Source organism: Cryptomeria japonica, chromosome 1 (assembly GCF_030272615.1).
Source record: "Cryptomeria japonica chromosome 1, Sugi_1.0, whole genome shotgun sequence".
NCBI classification, from domain to species: domain Eukaryota; kingdom Viridiplantae; phylum Streptophyta; class Pinopsida; order Cupressales; family Cupressaceae; genus Cryptomeria; species Cryptomeria japonica.
The window spans coordinates 208,623,240-208,644,058 of record NC_081405.1 but is presented as its reverse complement, the minus strand read 5'-3'; the positions used below and the strand labels follow the sequence as shown (position 1 = coordinate 208,644,058).

The following is a 20,819-nucleotide window of genomic DNA, read 5'->3' as shown; positions in this document are numbered from 1 at the left end:
CATCCCTTATTGAGCCTGACTCTCGTCCCATTCGAGGCTTTGATAATGTGGCTAAGTCTTCATTAGGTATTATCACCTTACCCATCATAGTGGGACCTGTTACTTTGCCTACTACTATCCATGTTATGTCGGGAAATCTAACATACAACTTGTTATTAGGGAGACCTTGGATTCATAGTATGCAAGCTGTCCCCTCTACATTGCATAGACAAGTTAAATTCATTTATAACAATAAGACATATACCTTGATAGGTGACACTAATCTTCAAGCTTGTTTGCAAACATCTAAGCCTTCCTCTTCTAGTAATGACTCTTTGAACAAGATACCTATGGATGAATCATCACCCTCTAATAATCAAAATTCTTTGGATGAGTCTGAAGCTCTTGAAGAAGATCCTTCTCGACTTGAGTCTACACATGAAAAGGCTTTTGATCCTGAGAAGGTTCTCGCAGAAGACGATTGGGGATCCCTTGATTTTAATCCCACCTTTGTAGGTGAGTATAGGGTTCCTCCTAGAGAGTTTAAAGTTAAAAAGAAGGAAGAAACTAAAAATCAATCAATCTTACCTGAACCTATGAGCAATAATTTTGTGGCCACTTCTCAAACTTCTTCTCCTCACACTTCTAATTCTGAAGGATTTGATTCTTTGTCTTATGAAAAACCACCTTCTCTTCCTGAAATGGCTGATCGTTATGGTCGTGGTTTTCGCATTTTTGCTAAGCATGGGTATCATGGAAATGGTTGTGGCGCTCATGAACAAGGGATGAAGGTTCCTCTAGAGACTAATTTTCACAATTATGCCTTTGGACTTTGCTACAATCCCTGCAAACGTACCAAAGCATCTAAAAGACCATCTCTCAATGTAAATGCTATATTTAGTAGTGATGATGATCTCACTTCAACTAAATCATCTTCTACTTCTATCAACTCTCATTCCCCTCATAAGGAAATCTTGGCAATGAACAAATCTCTTTATGAATCCCCTCAAATTTCTAAATCCACTTATGAATCTTTATCTCCTATTCATCATAAAGTCCTTTCCTCCAGGGATAAGGCTCTAACAAAATACATTCATCCCTCTTCTAAGATGTCTTGTGACTTTTCTTCTTCAATTTTTATCATTTTATACATGTTTTTGATCTCACTTATAGTTGAGCATTTAGCATGTCATATTCAAATACCTCATTCAATCTATCATGTCTTTAAATAACATTAATGGCTATTATGTTGCTCATCATTATGTGACATTGGTAGCTCATTTACTGGGGGCTCATTGTCATTCATGATGGTACAATTTCAAGTGCAATCATATTTTTGAAGCAACATAATAGCCTAATTTTCTTGTTCCTATGGGGACAAGAATGATTTCATACATCTCTTCTTTTGCTTATGTCCAAATCTCTCCCTAGAAGATTGTGTAAGTCCTTCTCATTGTCCTTATCCTTGGGAGGCAATGATCTTTCCTTATTTTTATCTAAGGATCCACTTTTTCCTATTTTGTGGATGGTGTGGACTTTATTACTTGATGTTATGCCTTGTACACATTTGTTGTTGTTTGTTCAAGGATTCTCTCTTACAAGAGGTGTAAGTCCTTGACTACAACCTCTTTTGCACTTGGTAAAATACATCCATAATGAATTCACTCTCCCGATTGGGTTAAAAAGAGCGTCATCCTTCATTAAGAATCACTTTCACCTCGCAAAAGAAGGAAGTATTGCATTCTTATTCTCTTCTTTGTCTTATTCTAGAAGATGTTATATTTGTCTAGGACAATTTCTCTCAGGGATAGGTGTCTTTTGTACAAAGATCTCTTCTCCTCTAAGGATCTCCTTTACACATACTACAGGATATCCCTTCTCAACTATTTTATCCTTGCTTAAAGAGTGTAAAACTCTCTTGCTTGGATCTATGACATTGTTGCATTTTTGGGGTATCTTCTTTTGTGATAAAGGTAGGTATCCTTGTTCTAATTTTCTTATGACATAAACATTACACTTTTTGAGCAATGGGTCATTCTTGGAACCAGAGCACAAACTCTTAGAGTGAGATGTCTCCATTTTTCTTTTATGCAAGGTGATTATTCTTGGAACCAGAGCACAGACTCTTAGAGCGAGATGTCACACTTTTGTACTATACATATACAGGTTGTAGCATACTCGGGCATAGACTCCTATGAGGTGCTTCTAACCTCACTTACACACACATGCACGAGGTTGAGTGGAACTAGCGGCATAAGGCTAGACTTTCTCACTCTCCTCCCTTACATGGATCACCTAGACAGACTCTAGGGGCTAGTTTTCCATGTCCTTTTCCCATGGATCACCTAGACAAGATCTAGGGGCGAGAAGTCCATGTTTTCTCTCTCACTATTCTTCTCATGGATCACCAATGTGTGTATTCATGCTTTTTTTCCTTTCTTTTCTTCTCTTTGCATTTTGTTTCCATTTACATCCTTCATCTTGTGTTAGAGAACTCTCAAATCCTCACACTCTTTGTTGTGTTGGAATTGAGATTTAGTCCTCTTTCTTACCAAATGATTCTCCATTAGTTTTTGATCTCATATCAAATCTTCTTGTGAGCATTTGTCATCAATATTCTTTAACAATTCGAAGTGGTAAACATGATACCCTGTTTCAACTCACTAAAATTAGCAAGCCGAAACAGGGGGGGGCATATAGCTACCCTCGAATTTTCATCACCTTCCTTAGTAAGCATTAGGTGATTTTGTGATCTAACGTGTGTTTTGTAGGGTGCGGTTCCTAACTGTGTACTGCAGATACCGCTGGGGGCTTCGTTCGACAGACTTATGGATATATCCTTTTTCAAATAATGTTTACTTTTCTGTACTTTATCTTGCATATGCACGTAGTGTTCATATGACCGCTAAAGTGGGGGCTAAATGTAGCGTCGTAAATTGTATGCACTTGCTAGGGTGGTACAATTTCACACCTAGTTTAGCACCCGCCTTGGTCATTTTGCATTTTGCATTGCATTTCCCCTTTAGTACTTAATTAATCAAATTAATTAGGTCTAAGGTTCTATTTTATCATCTCCCACACCATAAAGTTGGGCCCTTTCATTAAAGTGTGCCCTTTTCATTTTATTCCTCCTATACATCATTTAATCAAAAACCCTAATTAGGTCCTATTTTGAACTTGGGGGCTTGGTTTTGGGGGTCAAAACATCTTGAAATCACCTGTAACTTTGGGATTCTCTTTAAAATCATCATATCCGACGGCCCTGAAAATTTGCTGAAAAGTTGTCGGGACCATGGCGCCCGGCGTGCACATGGTCCCGGACATTTTTCCCGAAATTTTAGGAGCGCGATCCAATCATAAAATAAAGCTTAACCCCAAGAAATTGGCGGGAGATTCAATCTCTAGGTCGGCCAAAAGTTGAAATTAAGACCTAGGGTTTCATATATAAGAGCTCTCTTTCTTCATTTGAAAGGATCGGGAATTTTGGCTTTCGAGGACCTTCTATGCAGCGAAAGAGTAGATCTTTGAAGACTTCAATAACATTCAACATCCATCCATCAAACATTCATCAATTTCATTCATTTAGGGCTTGGGAGACATTGAAGAACAATAGGAGATTACCGACTGAAGATTGGCTTGTACTCCTCCCTTAAGGGTTGGGTATGATTTAATGTTGTTTTCATGTCTTTGCATAAGCTTCAATATATCCTTTATTCATGCTTTAGATCACTTTGCATCTTGATTTAGAGCATTTACATTATCATTTACAAGCAATTAGGGTTTACTTTCTAGGTTGCTCTAGTTTGCTTTCTTGCATTTAAGGACCTTGCACACACACTAGGTCTACACACACAATACATTTTACAATAAAACTTGGCTATTCGTGGAGGTGGAAATCACCGAAGCGGGGGTTTGACTAAGGCAAAACCCTATAGAGCCGCCCATACCCTTTTTAGATATAAGTGCAGGTTTCGGGACTCGGACGACGCCGCAGGTGACAGATCCGGGAAAAGTAGGTCAAGATAGCACTCCACACCAAATTGCAGAGCAAAAGACCAGGATAGGGGCGTGGGGCACCCTGGTCCTGCCAGGACAGGGGCGCTGGGCACCCTGGTCCTTGGGACAGGGGCCCTGGGCGCCCTGGTCCTCCTGACAGACAGCATTTTCAACATTTTTGACAGCTTTTTTCAGAGTGCAAAACAACAGTTTTTGGAGCAGTTTCAGGGGCAGAATTAGGACAGTGGCGCCCGCGCCCTCATCCAGAACATTTTCAGTCAGATTTTAACTCCGGGTACGCATTTACATTCTTGTCTTGTCCTTGTGTTTACAGCTTTCCATTTTTTAAGTTCAATTCTGCAATCTTGTTATTAGTTCATACTTGCACTTTGGGGTTAGGGATTGAACTTGCATCATTTCATCTTTCAATTGCAACAAAGGAATAGAAATCCTAATAGGTAGCCCGTGGCTCTCTCTTCCACAAGAAGAAGTAGCCAATTGTGTGATACCTCTAGGCTCTTTCGTATTCCACAAGTGTGTGGTTGAAAGTGAGATTAGGGCATGTTTGCTTAGTGTCACTTTTTCTCCCACACAGTATGTTTCTATTATGAATGCAACTTATGAGGGTCAAGTCAAAATAAAGGTGTACATTTGAAGAGATATATCAATTACAACATTCTATTGTGCTTGCAATTAAAAAAGGGCATGTTACCAAATATAATAGAAAGGTAATAAGCACATTAGTCACCACTCATCTATTTATAAATCTTAATATAGAAGTGACATAATAACTAACAATTTTGTTTGGACAAAATGTGAATAAAGTTGTCTCATCATCCACAAAATTTATATTTGAAAAGAAATAAATTAATGATATTTGAAAAGAGTTTGCATACGAAATACAATTCTTCTAACATTATAAAAAAATGATACAATTCATCAAATCTAATATATTGTTATCTAAATTATTCTTTTAGAAAAATAAAATAAAAGAAAAACTCTACAAAATAAAAATGAAAAATGATATTGTTCAAAATGCATGATTTTATATATATACACTACAAAAATATATATACACCTCCAACCAAACTAATAGATCATAGAAATATGATATGGGTGATTGCTATTAAGAAGACATCACTTAACCTCATCGATATGTCTGCACAAGACTTCAATAGTCTACAACAGTTTATCCAACACTCTTCCTTATTTATGCTAAAACTATTACTACTATAATAAGCTTGAAAGTGTGGGCATCATGAGGATGGCATGTTGATTATCTTTGATAGCTTTGTACAATAAGTCTTGTATTTCTTGACTTTTCCATTTGAAAGATGGAGATATTCTATTCCTTTCAAATCTTTATTTCCATTGAAGGGTATAAAACAATCAACTTCAACGGAGCTCAAGTCACTCGCAAGTTGTGTTGGTAACTCTTGAAGCCGTGAGCAATTACTTATGATCAATTGTGTGAGCTTTCCTTTGTCCAAGTCCCCTGATACACTTTTCAATTGTTTACAATTTTTTAACTTTAGACGATCCAATGGTTTTGCTAGCCATAAATGTACTGCACTTAAATTTTTCACGGAATCAAGGACAAGATATTTAAGGCTGGGCCAATATTCTCCACTAACTGAGACCTTGGATGCCAAATTTCCATCTTGAATGCCTACCCTTTTAAGCTTTGTGCATATGGCTGTACTGGTACACTCACTCTCTGGATACCCACTATTGCTCAAAATCAGGTCCGCATGTAATTCGCAATTACCTAAAACCAATATTCTAAGATTACCGAGTTCTCCAAGCGAATCTGATAAGGATCTCCCATCGATGATGGGCATATTAGTGAAGCTACCTTGTATGACTACTTTTTCCAAATTATTGAGCATTCTTAGTTCAAATGGAAACTCTGCGGACGAGGTTCGATATAGCAGAAGCTCTTTCAACTGGGAAGGGCCCTGAAATTTACAATGTGTGTTGAATAGTATGGTGATAACTGTTAACAGTATACCAGTCTAGAAAAAAAGAAATACCAGTCTAGAAAAAAAATATACCTGGCCAACTTTCTGCCACAATCTCTGGAGATGTCCTCCGATGATTCTTAAACACTGCAAGTTTTCAAGAGGAATCCATGAAGGGATGCTTGTCCATTCATGCTCATTCAGTCGAAGCTCAATCCACAGCAAATCAGTCATCGGCAGATCACGTTCATCTGAGTTTCCCAAGAAATATGTAATTTGGGATTTCATGGACAAATCAAAAACTGAATTGAAACACCTAATTTTCTTGTCTTTGCTTTTAGTGAGGATATTTTTTAATCCCTTCTCTTCCTGCATATAAAGATCCAGGTCAAAATGGCTCTCATGATGGAAATTCTTTTAAAAGAAAGATCAAATTAACTGTGGAAAAAATGTTTTGGTAGATTTTATAATTTGGAATAGGAAAAGATGAAGGGGGAAAGAAGGCAACCAAAAGTTTAAGGTCTTGAGGGCGCCACAGTCGACGGGAAGAGGTCTGCACATCCATCTCTCTTGCCATTTCTCTGCCTAGATCTCGAAGGAGATCATGCATTTTAAAAACAAAGGGACCATCATACTGAAACTCACACCTACGGTTCCCAACAACCCACGTGGGTTTCTTTCTTATTTCAAGAAGACATTTATCTTTGAGAGTCTGAATTGTGTGCTCTGCGTTCCATCCTGATCCCTTCCATATCCTTATGCCCATGCTCACCCGTTTGCCAATGAAAAAACATGCAATGTCCATAAAAATTTGTTTTTGTTCTCGGTCTAGCCTGCCCAAACTTATTCCAAGTTTAGCCTTTATTTCCAGATTCAGACTACTTTTAAATTTCTGCAATTCTGACTGCCATGTATTGACATCAGCAGTGCCAAAAAGATTGGCTGCAGATACTTCTATGGCCAGAGGCAATCCTCCACAGAAATCTACAAAGCTATCAACTAACTTCTCATATCTACCGGGCGGTTTTGCCTGCCCTAAGGCATGCCTACAGAAGAGCTCTTTTGCATGACATTTCTTCATTTCTTTCAATTTAAAATGACTAGTAATTCCGGCTTTTGTTAACACACTCTCGTCACGAGTTGTGACAATGACCAGACTAGCAGAATTGAGTGCATCTCTGAACAAGAGAGCATCTAGCTGCTGCCGGTCATCAACATCATCCAGAACAATAAGGAATTGATTACTAGATCTCCCCATTCGCCCCTTAAGATGGGATGACCCTTCATTTTTACTCATAAATTTGTGATCTTCAAGGAAGAGGTCTTTGAGTAGCTGACTTTGCAGACAAGTTAATTCATCTTTAGCAGATGCTTCTCTGACATCAAAAACAAAACTTGATCCATGGTAACTCCGTCTTTTGCGGTTAAACAATTCTTTGGCTAGGGTTGTTTTTCCAGAACCCCCCATCGCAAAGATTCCAACAATATTTCCTTTCTCTGTAGTCTGCCTTTCAAAATCCTCCACCAGTTCATCAAGTCCTACAGGATATTTTGCAACTTCCATACATCTTGTGTTTTCAACCTCTTGTTTCACAGCCAAGGCAATGTCTTTACACAGGGTCTTGACATTACTAACAATTTTAATGGAAAGGAGAAATCGATCAAAACATTATTCAAATATATATGGAGATGATCAGAAAGAATAAATGAAAAAGTAAATCACAATGGATTGAATGTAAACAAGAGAAACAGAAAAGGCAAAAATAGGCTTAGCCTTACTCATTAGAGGTGCTGAAATTGTAGCCGCAGAAGAGTGACGAAGAGTGAAGGGCTTCCTTCCACTGTTGAAGCCTCTCATTGCTGAATCTCCCCTTTTCCTCATATTCAGCGAAAGCAGGTGCATAAACTCCCTTGTGAGGGTGGCGAAGGTCAGAAGGCCTTACATCACAAAATACAGGAATAAAGCGAGCCTTGGTTTTCAACATGAGAAGCAGCTCATCTAAACACCAGTGGGACTCGGCGTATCTTGGCGAGAAGATGCAGAGTTGAACAATGGAAGTGGTTATGGCATTTTGTATGTTAGAGGGAATGGGATCTCCCAGTTTCAACTCGGGCTCATCAAGAAATGCTCGATATCCCATACGCTGCAAAAAACTGTAAATTTCTGAAGCCACAGATTGTTTGACGTCAGGGCCCCTATGGTTGATGAATGCATCATATCCTTTTCTACATACAGCGAATCCCTCCCCTTCAAATTCACTGAAAGGCTCAGATTCCACACTTTGTTGGTGAGATAACGAGGAAGACGCCATCATAATTGGACTAGACAGAAACTTAGTCACGCTTTCGCTGAAAATCTACCAGTTTTCAACGGCACAGCAGGGTCAGAACTGAGGAGAGTATATTGAATGTCAAGATGTTGGTTATCTTTACAAATTATCTATTTAAAGCTTTTTATAATATCATAATTTATTTATTTATATTGTATTGTTGTTATTATTAATTAATTCATGTCATTTGATGCATATATTTACATCTTTACTATAAGTCCCACCTGCAGTTTGATTTTGATCAAAGTAAAGAAGGAAGATGCTCTTTATGGTGGAGCACATGAGGGGTGGCTTTCCCTTTGGACAAACAATGCGCTTCACTTTCTATCTTACTGGATTTACTTTTATGTTGTCTTAACTCTTAAGATTCAATACGAAATTTAATTTTTTTTTATAATGACCTCACATATAGGTGTTTGTTGGCATTAACATTCATTACTGTTCTCTTATATTACATAACTGTGAAATGTTTTGTTCTTAATCATTTTAAGACCATCCTTTTCTTATCTTGGTTCCTTTATTCTTACTTGTTAGCTGGCTTTGGAGCGTACAACTAAAGCAGCTTATTGAACAACTCGAACAACTCGCTTTTCTTTGTGTTGCAGTCTCATGTAAATGTAATTTTAAAAAAGATATAATCTGGTTAGACAGAAATCATTATTGAATTTTACATAATTTTTTATATTAGCATCTCTGTTTTACATATTTTTTTATATTAGCATTTTTGTTTTGATATAAAAAAGAAGCTGAAGGTCACACACAATTTATGCTTATATTGTATGCAATAGTGAAAATAATTATATTTAGATTTTTATCATTAAAATGATCTGGTTTTTGTAGAATAAATGTAATATAATATTTTTTTTATTTTTGTGATTAAAATGATATCATGAACACAAAATAAAAGTTACAGAATATTTTTATAGTTTTTATAATTAGAGTAATCTATTTTATATGCTATAAAAACAATCAAATAAATAATATTGATTTTTATGATTAAAGTGATTCGACAGTATAAAATGAAAACTATAGAATGAAAGAATCTTCATCTTTATGATTAAAATAATCTGATCTACATAAAGTAAAAGCAATAAAATAATCTAAATAATCTGATCTACATAAAGCAAAAGTAATAAAATAATCTAAATAATCTGATCTACATAAAGTAAAAGTAATAAAATATTTAAAAAGATCTATCATTCATATAGAAGAAAGCAAAATATAGAATTTTTTTTTTATGATTAAAATAAATCTGGCTTACACATAATTAAAAATAACAAGTGCCACATAGTGGCTAGTACTTGCCTTGGTTTTAGTATAGTTTTAATAATAATTATGATTTAATTTTAATAATGATTATATTTTAAAAATTATAATTATTAAGATAAAAAAATTAAACATAATTATTTCATTAATAATTAAAATTTTACTAGAAAAAATAATATAAATTAAAGAAATCCGAATAAATTTTTAATTTCACAAAATAAAGTTAAATAATTGAAATAGTTTTAGATTTAAATCTACTTTAAAAAATAAAATATAATAAACAAAAACATGTAAACTAAAATATAGTTTTAGATTACTATCTTCTTTTTGATAGGAATATATTTTAATGTTATATTCTTTTATTAGGAAATTCTATATTTCTTTTAATTAATTCTAGTCATATTCCCCTTCTCTTGAGGATTAAGCTCCATTAAAATTATTTTAATTATTTATTTTTCTTATGAAGTTAAAAATAACAACTAAAAGATATTAGAATCAATTTAATTTATATTTTTTTGTCATATTAAATTCTATTTTATTATAGAATAATTATATATAAGTTTTTATGTTTAATTATACAATAAAATAAAGTTCCACTTAAAACCTAAAATAAAAGTTTAGAGTGAGAGAGCAAGAGAGAGAAACTAACTTTTGATTACTCATTTCATGCCAACAATTTAAGGATATCATGTGTCCTTGGGGAGTTATGCTTAGGGTAGCATGTCATTTGATTATTATCTCCATCTCTATATCTCTCCCCTATCTATATTTTCTTCTCTCTCCTTATATCTCCTCTCTTCCTCATATATCCTTCCCATTGTATCTAACTCTATCTCTCCCTCTTTCTATCCCTCTCTCCTATCACTTTCTCTTTTTATATTCTTTACTTCTTTAAAGCCTCTATTTATCCCCCTCTATCTATTTTTATACATCTATCTATGTATCTCTCTCACTCACACACACATTCCTTTTTTCTCCCTCTCTATCTCTATATGTCTCTCACTCCATAGATACACTCCCTATTTATCCCTCCCTATCTATACCTCTATCTCTATCTCTTTGTATCTCTCTTATACACTTCTTTATCATCATCTCTCCTACTTTCTCTCTCTCTATATCGCTTCCTATACATTTATCTTTCTCTATCTCTATCTCCATCTCTTTATTTCTCCCTCTCTAAAGATTTATCTATTACAATATCTCCTCTCCATTTCTTATATCTCTCCATATCTCTTCTATACATATCTCTCTATCTCTCTCCCTTTCCCTATTTGTCTATGTATATTTCCCTTTATCTATATCAATCGCTCTTTCTCTCTCTATAATTTATCGCTTTCCTCTCTCTATCTCTTTCTATCCATATCTTTATATACCTCTATCCACTTATCATTCTATCCATCTCCCTATATCTCTATCTCTTTCCCTATCCCTCTCTATGTCTCTATATTAATCTCTATTTATATATATCTCTCTCCCTCTCTATACATTGAACTCTCTCTATTTCTCCCAACTCTTCCTCCCTCATTCCCTCTCTATCACCCTATCTATCTTGTTATTGGTACCTCTATCTCTCCCTTTATCTTCTCGTATATCTCTATCTCTATCTTTCTCTTCTAATATATATTTAACTCTTCTTCTATCTCCCCTATTTCTCTCACACTCTCTCCATCTCTAGTTATATCTATATGTCTATCTCTTTATCTCTGTCTCCCTCTCCCCCTCTCTCTATATCTCCTTTTATATCTATCTCTCTATCACTCTACCTCTCTATCTCTCCTTCTTCTTCAATAGACCTTTCTATCTCTTTCTCTCTATCTCTTCCTCTATATCCCTCTATTATCTTTATCCCTCCCTCTACGTATCTCTGTCTCTCTATCTATTTTTTCCCTCTTATTCTCTCACTCTATCTTCCTCTCTCCTCCTCTATCTCTAGAGATATCTAGCTCTATCCATCCATCTCTCTCCCACTCTCTCTTCCTCTCCCTCTTTTTATAACTCTATATTCATCTCTTTTCTTCATTATTTCTCTCTCGATATTTCATTTTTTACCTATCCCTCTATCTTTATCTAGTTATCTATTTATCTCGTTCTACCACTATATCTCTCATTCTCTCTATATATCACTTCCTATCTTTATCCTTATCTTTTTATCTCTCCCTCTGTCTCTTTATATTTATTTTTCTCTTCCACATCTATGTAATCCTCCCTCCTCTTTCTTTTTTTCTCTCCATATGTTTCTTCTTTCCTTTATCTTCCTCTCCTCTTTCTCCATATATATCTCATCTCTATCTTTATAGATTCTTTTCTATTTTAATCTCTTTACCCCCCTCTCTCTTTCTCTTCCCCCCTCTATCTATCCATATTTCCATCTCTCTCTCTCTCTCTCTCTCTCTCTCTCTCTCTCTCTCTCTCTCTCTCTCTCTCTCTCTCTCTCTCTCTCTCTCTCTCTCTCTCTCTCTCTCTCTCTCTCTCTCTCTCTCTCTCTCTCTCTCTCTCTCTCTCTCCCCCTCTTACCCTATTGCAAACTTAACATGAGCCTATTGGTAATGAAACTTGGTTATCTTCCTACTTCAAAGGTTTTGTTTTAGTTATGATTAGATCCTTATATGTGGACACAAAGCGGATTTGAAGCTATCACTTCTCCATTGAAACCTTTATTCAATAAACATTATCATTTTCCAAATGGCCTACCAATTGATATCATATACTACACAAATTTATGCAAAAAAAAACCTCAAATTTTCCTTAATTGACCTTCCACACCTCTTTGCCATACCCATTGCACACCAAGGTGCAATTGCTAGTTTTAATATCCATCATAATTAATATGTAATTATTTATTATGCTGAAGGTGCATTATATTCACACGTGGATGCAAAAACATCCATCAATATAAACTAGAAGCATTTAATTTGATGTGGACATATTCACATATGGATGCAAAACTGTTCATCAATAAAAACTAGAAATACTTAATTTGACAAATTTGTGACACTTAAATACATGAAAAAAATTAAAATTTATTAATAGTATAAAATATTATATAATAATAATTAATTTTTGAGAGACTGAATAGAAATGCTATGGGGTGATGCCTCTACTGCTATGTTGAATGGAGTTGCAGGGAGCTACAAAAGGGGATTCACAATGTGCTGACTATCACTACTTCAAGGGTCTTGCCACTTCATGGTGAGGCAGAAAAGGAATCGTAGTACCTAGGTGTCTATTGCTCAGGTTGATTTGTGGTGGAAGACCAACAGTTGTTATTCATTCTTTACTTAAAAGACCATCCTTTTCTTATCTTACTTCCTTTATTCTTAGTTGTTAGTTGGCTTTGGAGTGTACAACTAAAGCTTATTGAACAACTCACTTTTCTTTGTGTTGCAGTATGATGGAAATGTAATTTTTAAAGAGATATAATTTGGTTAGACATAAATCATTATTGAATTTTACACAGATTTTTATATTAGCATCTCTTCTTTTATATTAAAAAGAAGAGTGAAGACAACACACAATTTATGCTTGTATTGTAAGCAATTGATTTGTGAAAATAATACTTAGATTTTTATTATGAAAATGATATGGGTTTTTTAAAAATAAATGTAATAGAATTTTTTTTTATTTTTTTAGAATAAAAGTTACAATTTTTTTTTTTTAATTTTTATGATTAGCGTAGCCTATTTTATGTACATTATAAAAATAATTAAATAAATAATATTGATTTTTATGATTAAGATGATTTGAAAATACAAAATGAAGACCATAGAATGAAAGAATCTTTATCTTTATGATTAAAATAATCTAAATAATCTGATCCACATAAAGTAAAAGTAATAAAATATTTAAAATGATTTGTCATCCATATAGAAGAAAGCAAAATATATAATTTTTTTTTATGATTAAAATAAATTTGGCTTACACGTATTTTTTTTATATTAATTATAGAGAGTAAACAGATAATACATCTTCAACAGTCCATTGAGGCTATGGTTCTAGGTCAACAACCAGTACCTATATACTCATGTCCAGACCTAAGATGAGATGCTATTAGTTCTTCTTACACCAAAAAATACAAACTATACATATAGATATTGTCCAAATGACCAAATTGACTAACAAAAAAAGGCAAAAAAATATGAAGTCAATCATGGAGGTGACCATGACAGAGTTCCATCCACGCCGTCCAGCCCATGGGGCCTTCCATCCATATTGTTCTTAACCGAGGGATCCTTGGCTCTCCGGATTTCTTCATTAAGAGTCTCAAGAGCTTTGAGAAAAGAGTTATGGTCTCTTGTAATACGTCTCCACTCATAGTTGTTCTTCAGCTTGTAGATAAACTTTGTCACATGGCCATCCTTGAGAAAACTCAGAAATTTGTTCCTCTCAATAGTCATGGTTAGAGCCAAGGAGCAAAGATGGAAGAAGGTGATGTTTGGGAGCTAGATAATGGATTTTTGTTCCTTGCTCTTCGTTCTTCCAATATGGAAAGCAAGGCATCTATGAGAATTGGGACTGATGTGCAGAATCTTTGTGAAAATTTCAAAGAGTCTGGTCTGAATGGAATTTGCAAACTAGATGGAGATTCATCCACTCGCGTTTGTGCTCCAGGATTTCACTATTTTTAAGACCAAAAACACTTCCAAAGGATGCTTGCGTAACGTGTCTCCATAGTTGAATAATTGCAAAATAACCAAAACAATGCAGTGAATTGGTCACTCTAATTGGTCAGGAAATAAATACAGGCAGTGCGGAGAGGAAGCTAAACAACATGGAAGAAGATGTGGATTGGACAAAGATGTGGCTAAGCGCCCTCCCCCAGAAAATATTGGAGAATGTAGTCGAGAAGGCAATGATTTATACTAAGAAATGATTGAGGAATCTGATGTTGATGTTTTTGGTGTGCTAAGTAAGAAGGCTCCAAACCAATCATCTCTCAATGACAAAGGCATCAATCTCCCAAGATAGTTATAGTCTCTAGTCTATGGTGAGGGAAGAATGGATAACAAAAGTGTTTGATGTTCAACTAATGAGGTATTAGAACATTGCAAAAGAGATAGTTAGATTGTAGCAATTTTTTTACTTCAGTTTGGGATAGAGAAGGCTTATCTAAAGTGTCTTTGAATAGTCTTTGAAAAAGTTAAAATATTCTTAAGGCTTGGTTGCAATGTGACTTTAAAAAGCATAAATGTAGGGGATGTCACTATTCATGGCTATATCCCTGACCTTTCGTCTTCTCTTGTCTCTTCATTTGATAGTTGTATCTTTGTATAAATAAATGAGTGCAGGCCATGTATCAAATATCAATTAATACAAGATTTTCCCTAGTTTCCAGTGGATGTACATTGTAGGGCCTTTAATGGTGGACCACATAATTTTGTTGTGTTATATGTGTTTGTCTTAATTTTTCTTTTCTTTTTTTTTTTTTTAATTAATATGTTTTATTTGCTTGTTTAAAATTAACAATTGTACCTTATTTTACTACTTGCAATATCATTTTGGAAGAAAAATATTTTTTTAAATTTTGTTGAATATATTTTGTAGGTCAAATTATTTAAACCATAACGATAAAAATTCTTTAATTGGATTGTTTAATTCCATTAAATTAGATATTTTTAATTATAAAAATAAAAACCTTGGACCAATTCTTTAATCATGTGTAGGTCAGATTATTTTAATCATGAAAATAATAATTTTGTATTTTGCTCTCTTATATGTATGTCACATATCATTTCAAATATTCTATTACTTTTACTTTATGTAGGTCAGATTATTTTAATTGAAAAAAAACTCTTTAATATTATTGTCTTCATTCTATATTGCCAAATTATTTTAAACATAAAAATCAAAATTATTTATTCCCTACTATAAAATATCTCACAGTTATCATTTAAAAAAATATTTTATTCTGTATAAACCAGATAATTTTTATCATAAAAAAAATATAAAAAAATATTTTATAAATTGCAGTGTTCCACTGCTGTTGGGGACGGGGAGACGGGGGAGACCGGGGACGCGGGGACGGGCTTAGGAGACGGAGGAACAAAGGGAAACAGTTTCGAGAACGGGTTTCAGAGACGGGGACTTGGGTCTGGAGGGGGAAAACGCGTTTCCCTGAAACACTAATTGTGTTGCCTTCACTCTTCTTCGTTTACATAAGAGCAGAGATGGTCATATAAAAGTAGGTGTAGAAGTATTGCAATCAATAATGATTTCTATCTAAGCAAGTGGTTTCTGTTAAAAACTCCATTTCCATCAGTCTGCATATCCTGCAGACAGAGAAAAGTGAGTTTGCCAGTAAGCTTTAGTTGTACAGTCCAATGCCCACTTTAAAAGCCAACTGACAAGCAAGAATGAAAGGTTCCTCGTTACCTAACTGGAAGCAAGATAACTTATTAAAAGTGTACGAGATGAGAAAAGGATAGTCATTAAGTAAAGAATGATTAAAGATCAGAATAGTTTAGTTTAGTTTGGATGCCAAGACATAGGCCTACCTTTCTGTGAGGTCTTTGTAAGTATGAATAAAAAATCTAAATTTGTATTGAATCAAAGTAAAATAAATGTGTGAATGTAAAATCACTTACAAGTTAAAGGAAAAAGAAACACTCAATAAAGAATGAATGCAAGAGGTGTATGGATGACACTACCATTGAGGACTTGCGATAAAGATGTAAATGAAATGATGTGAATGAAATGGGAAAACAGCTACATAAGTTTAATGGCTATCTTTAAACATCCTTTGTAGAGATAGATTAGTAACCTCTCCACCAACATATAATTTACATTATATATACTCCCCAAACCCTGGTCTGGCGTTGGGAGCTCATAGGATTTTACTTCCTTGTTGACAGGGAAAGTGTAATTAAGTTTCTGCCCAGCCCACTCTGAGTTACACTCTCCATCCTCATGGCGTCTTCCTCATTATCTCATCAACAAAGTATGGAATCTGACCCTTTCAGTGAATTTCAAAGGGAAGGGTTCAGTGTTGTATGTACAAAAGGATATGATGCATTCATTAACCACCGGGGTCCTGACATCAAAGAGTCTGGTGCTTCAGAAATTTACAATTGTGTGCAGGTTATGGGATATCGGCCATTTCTTGATCAGCCAGAGTTGCAATTGGGAGATCCAATTCCCTCTACCATACAAAATGCCGTAAACACTTCCACAGTTCAAATCTCCATCTTCTCACCACGATATACAGAGTCCCCGTGGTGTCTGGATGAGCTGCTTCTCATGTTGAAAACTAAGGCTCGGTTTATTCCTGTATTTTGTGATGTAAAGCCTTCTGACCTTCGCTACCCTCACAAGGGAGTTTATGGGCGTGCATTGGGTGAGCATGAAGAAAAGGGGAGGTTCAGCAATGAGAGGCTTCAACAGTGGAAAGAAGCCCTCAAATCTTCGTCATTCTTATGCGGCTACATTTTCAGCACGTCTAATGGGTAAGCTAAGCCTATTTTTGCCACTGAGTTATTCCCTTTCTGTTTGCGTTGTTTATTTTCAATCCATTGTGATTCAGTTTTTCATTTATTTTTATCATCTCCATATTTATTTGTACACGTTTGTGATCGATTTCTCGTTTCCCTTTAAATTGTCAGTAATGTCAAGACCCTGTGTAGAAAGATTGCCTTGGCTGTGAAGCAAGAGGTTGAAAACACAAGATGTATGGAAGTTGCAAAATATCCGGTAGGACTTGATGATCTGGTGGAGGATTTTGAAAGGCAGACTGCAAGGAAAGGGAATCTTGTTGGGATCTTTGCGATGGGGGGTTCTGGAAAAACAACCCTAGCCAAAGAATTGTTTAACCGCAAAAGGTGGAGTTACCATGGATCAAGTTTTTTTTTGATGTGAGAGAAGCATCTGCTAGAGATGAATTAACTTGTTTGCAAAGTCAGCTCCTCAGAGACCTCTTCCTCGAAGAGCGGAAATTTATGAGTAAAAGTGAAGGGAAATCCTTTCTGAAGCAGCGAATGCGGAGATCTAGCAATCGATTCCTTATTGTTTTGGATGATGTTGATGACCACCAGCAGCTAGATGCTCTCTTGTTATGAGATGCACTCAATTCTGGTAGTCTGGTCATTGTCACAACTCGTGATGAGAGTGTGCTAACAAGAGCCGGAATTACCCGTCATTATATATTGAAAGAAATGAAAAGAGGTCATGCAAAAGAGCTCTTCTGTAGGCATGCATTAGGGCTGGCAAAAGCGCCCACTGGATATGAGAAGTTAGTTGATAGCTTCGTACAATTCTGTGGAGGTTTACCTCTGGCTATACAAGTGTCCGCTGCGACTCTTTTAGGCATCGCTGATGTGAATATTTGGCGGTCAGAGTTGCAAAAATTTAAGAGTACTCTGAATCTGGAAATAAAAACGAAGCTTGGCATTAGTTTGGGCAGGCTAGACCCATGGTGGGTATTGGGAACGGTATGTGTGAATTTCAGTATGATGGCCCCTCTGTTTTTCAAATGCATGATCTTCTTCGAGATCTAGGCAGAGAAATGGCAAGAGAAACTTCTCCCCTTCGACTCTGGCGTCCTCGAGACCTTAAATTTATGGTTGCTTTCTTTCTCTCTTCATCTTCTACAATTGGAAACTATGAAAACCACTGAAACATTTTTTTTCCTTAGCTTGATCTAACTTTTAGAAGAATTTGAATCTTCAGCACCATTTTGACCTGGATCTTTAAATGCAGGAAAAGAAGGGATTAAAAAATATCCTCGCCGAAACCAAAGACAAAAAAATTAGGTGTTTCAATTCAAATTTTGATTTGTCCATGAAATGCCAAATCACATATATCTTGGGAAACTCAGATGATCGTGATCTTGCGTTAACTGATTTGCTATGGATTGAGCTTCAAGTGAATGGACTTGAATGGACAAGCATCCCTTCATGGATTCCTCTGGAAAACTTGCAGTGTTTAAGAATCATCGGAGGACATCTTCAGAGATTGTGGCAGAAAGATGACCAGGTATATATTTTTTCTTCATCGAAAATTAAGTTTATGTTAATGCATTCCAGATTGGTCATTTTGTTAACAATTCGCACCATTGTATAAATTTCAGGTCCCTTTCCAGTTGAAAGAGTTGCTGCTTTATCGAACCTCATCTGCAGAGTTTCCAAATGAACTAAGAAAGCTGCATAATTTGGAAAAATTAGTCCTACAAGGAAGCTTCACTAATATGCCCGTCGTTGATGGGAAGTCCTTATCAGAAACCCTTGGAAAACTGGGTAATCTTAAAAGCTTGGTTTTAGTAAATTGCGAATTAAATGGGGATCTGACTCTGAGCAGTAGTGGATATGCAGAGAGTGAGTATAAGACAGGTATATGCAATAAGCTTAAAAGAGTTGCCATTCATGATGTAGATTTGTCATCCGAGGTCTTAGACTATTGGCCCAGACTTAAATGTATTGTCCTTGATTCCCTGAAAAATTTAAGTAAAGTGCATTTGTGGCTGGTAAAACCATTGAATCGTCTGAAGTTCAAAAATTGTAGAAGATTGAAAAGTGTATCAGGGAAATTGGACCAAAGAAAGCATACACAATTGATCATCAGTAATTGTCCACGGCTTCAAAAGTTACCAAGACAACTTGTGAGTTATTTGAACTCCATTGAAGTTGACTGTTTAATATCCTTTAATGCAAATAAAGACTTGAAAGGAATAGACTATCTCCATCTTTCAAATGGAAAAGTCAAGAAATACAGGACCTACTGTTCAAAGCTATCAAAGATACTCAGCATGCTATCATCTTGAATGTCTAGAATTTCAAGCTTCTTATAGTTGTAACCGGAGCAGCATTAATAAGATAAAGTGTTGTAGATTATACTATGTCTTTTGCACACTTATGTATGAGGTCAAGCGATAAGTGTTTGTCTATCAATGAGAAATATGTATTAATGATTTTATCAGTGTTGGTCTACCAAGACTTGGCCTACTTGATTTTCTTCTAAATATTTATTTGAGTGAAGGAGTTGGCATTTGCTTTATGACAGTGAAGGTCAACTCTCTAATTTCAAGCTTGATCTTCAATCTGCATCAACCACAAATAATAATATCATAGATAGAAAGAGAAGCAGGTTATTGTAGTTTATTTGAAGACTTGCATAAATATGTAGAAAAGCAAGCTATGTTAGAAAGAATATATACCAAGTCCATTGGCTCGTAAAGAAAGCACAGTAATTTGATATAGGTGGGTGTTCAATACAAAGGCCTCTTCAAAGTGCATCAGCCCCAACAAGACATCTTGTTTTCCTTTGCTTCTATTTGAAAATGGTAGAACATAGAAAATGTTTTGTATTTAAATCATATAATTGAAGATTAAATAATATAGAGTAATAAATAAATTATATAGGATGATTATTCAAGATTAATTATTATGATCATATAGATATTTATAAAGTTTGTATTTTATATAGTTATGTTTGTTCTCATTAGCAATTTGTTGATGATACCATCTTTATGGGGGAAGGCTTTATCTGGAAGGCTAAGACTCTTAAAGGTATTTTCAAAAGATTAGCTTACCTAAGAGCTCATTATTTTTCTTGAACACCCTAGTCAGAAGGCAAAATAGAATTGTGGCAATCTTTGATTGTTGGATTGCGGAGCTCCCCTCCACCTACCCGGGGCTTCCTCTTTGTTTGAATATGGTCCTAGATTCCTTTTGGTAGAATATCATTAAAAGATTTCAGTTGAAACTTGATGGATGGAAAGGGGCTTTATTTAGCCAAGCAAGTAAATTATTAATGATTAAAGATTCATTGCAGGATTTATTTGTGTATGGTATGAGTTTGTTCAATGTACCCAAGAAATATTTGGTTAAAATGGAGTAGATTTAGATTTTTTTTTTGTGGACTAGTTCAAACTCCAAAAGCAAGATGCATCTGGTTGCCTAGGACCAAGTGTGTCTTCCTAGAAACTTAGGAGGATTGGCCATCCAGGATATTAATGAATTTAATATGGTGCTTTTGGCTAAAAAACTATGGAGGAGCTTCAATGGCGAGAATGAATGGACTAATATTGTCCATAGGGGTAAAAGTACAAACTTGTGTCACACTTTTATAAAGGAAAAGGTTAACACAATAATAACTATTCAATTTCGATGCCATAAAAGTGGCATTTGTATTTTGAATTTGAAGATGATGTAAACTGATGAAATGTGTAAAATTTGATGAAGTTTGAGTCTATTATTTTATATCTTTTTTTTTCAAGGATTGATATGTTTTTTTTACTTTTAAAGTCAAATATTTTATTGCTGAAAAATGTTGAAAATCAGGGGGTTTAGTTCCTACCAAA

The 20,819-nt window shown here is 35.1% G+C and overlaps 3 protein-coding genes across 3 annotated transcripts; 2 read left to right on the top strand and 1 right to left on the bottom strand.

Annotated features, from left to right (window-relative positions):
• Positions 1–5,095: 5,095 nt before the first annotated feature.
• Positions 5,096–8,264, bottom strand: LOC131044424 (disease resistance protein Roq1). The gene is made up of 4 exons (XM_057977746.2): positions 7,716–8,264; positions 6,445–7,567; positions 6,030–6,305; positions 5,096–5,933 (listed from the first exon to the last, which is right to left on the bottom strand). Exons 1-4 carry the CDS (start codon positions 8,249–8,251, stop codon positions 5,232–5,234), a joined length of 2,637 nt encoding a protein of 878 aa, XP_057833729.2. The 5' UTR covers positions 8,252–8,264; the 3' UTR covers positions 5,096–5,231.
• A 7,975-nt stretch (positions 8,265–16,239) lies between these two features.
• LOC131044421 (disease resistance protein RPV1-like) lies at positions 16,240–19,350 on the top strand. The gene is made up of 4 exons (XM_057977740.2): positions 16,240–16,971; positions 17,128–18,083; positions 18,221–18,496; positions 18,591–19,350. Exons 2-4 carry the CDS (start codon positions 17,934–17,936, stop codon positions 19,278–19,280), a joined length of 1,116 nt encoding a protein of 371 aa, XP_057833723.2. The 5' UTR covers positions 16,240–16,971; positions 17,128–17,933; the 3' UTR covers positions 19,281–19,350.
• On the top strand, positions 16,436–17,580 carry LOC131857098 (probable 2' cyclic ADP-D-ribose synthase BdTIR). Its single transcript, XM_059209179.1, has 3 exons — positions 16,436–16,971; positions 17,128–17,275; positions 17,425–17,580. The coding sequence occupies exons 1-3, from the start codon at positions 16,436–16,438 to the stop codon at positions 17,578–17,580; spliced, it is 840 nt and encodes a 279-aa protein (XP_059065162.1).
• Positions 19,351–20,819: the final 1,469 nt, after the last annotated feature.

Bases quoted from the DNA above. Each gene is read 5' to 3' on its own strand.
- LOC131044421 (XM_057977740.2), top strand. From the start codon at position 17,934: ATGGTGGGTATTGGGAACGGTATGTGTGAATTTCAGTATGATGGCCCC. The intron at 18,084-18,220 runs GTTGCTTTCTTT...CTTTAAATGCAG, and splicing joins CTCGAGACCTTAAATTTATG to GAAAAGAAGGGATTAAAAAA. The intron at 18,497-18,590 runs GTATATATTTTT...TATAAATTTCAG, and splicing joins TGTGGCAGAAAGATGACCAG to GTCCCTTTCCAGTTGAAAGA.
- LOC131044424 (XM_057977746.2), bottom strand. From the start codon at position 8,251: ATGATGGCGTCTTCCTCGTTATCTCACCAACAAAGTGTGGAATCTGAG. The intron at 6,306-6,444 runs GTTGCCTTCTTT...CTTTATATGCAG, and splicing joins CTCAAGACCTTAAACTTTTG to GAAGAGAAGGGATTAAAAAA. The intron at 5,934-6,029 runs GTATATTTTTTT...TGTAAATTTCAG, and splicing joins TGTGGCAGAAAGTTGGCCAG to GGCCCTTCCCAGTTGAAAGA.
- LOC131857098 (XM_059209179.1), top strand. From the start codon at position 16,436: ATGGCGTCTTCCTCATTATCTCATCAACAAAGTATGGAATCTGACCCT. The intron at 16,972-17,127 runs GTAAGCTAAGCC...TTAAATTGTCAG, and splicing joins ATTTTCAGCACGTCTAATGG to TAATGTCAAGACCCTGTGTA. The intron at 17,276-17,424 runs GTTGGGATCTTT...TTGCAAAGTCAG, and splicing joins CTGCAAGGAAAGGGAATCTT to CTCCTCAGAGACCTCTTCCT.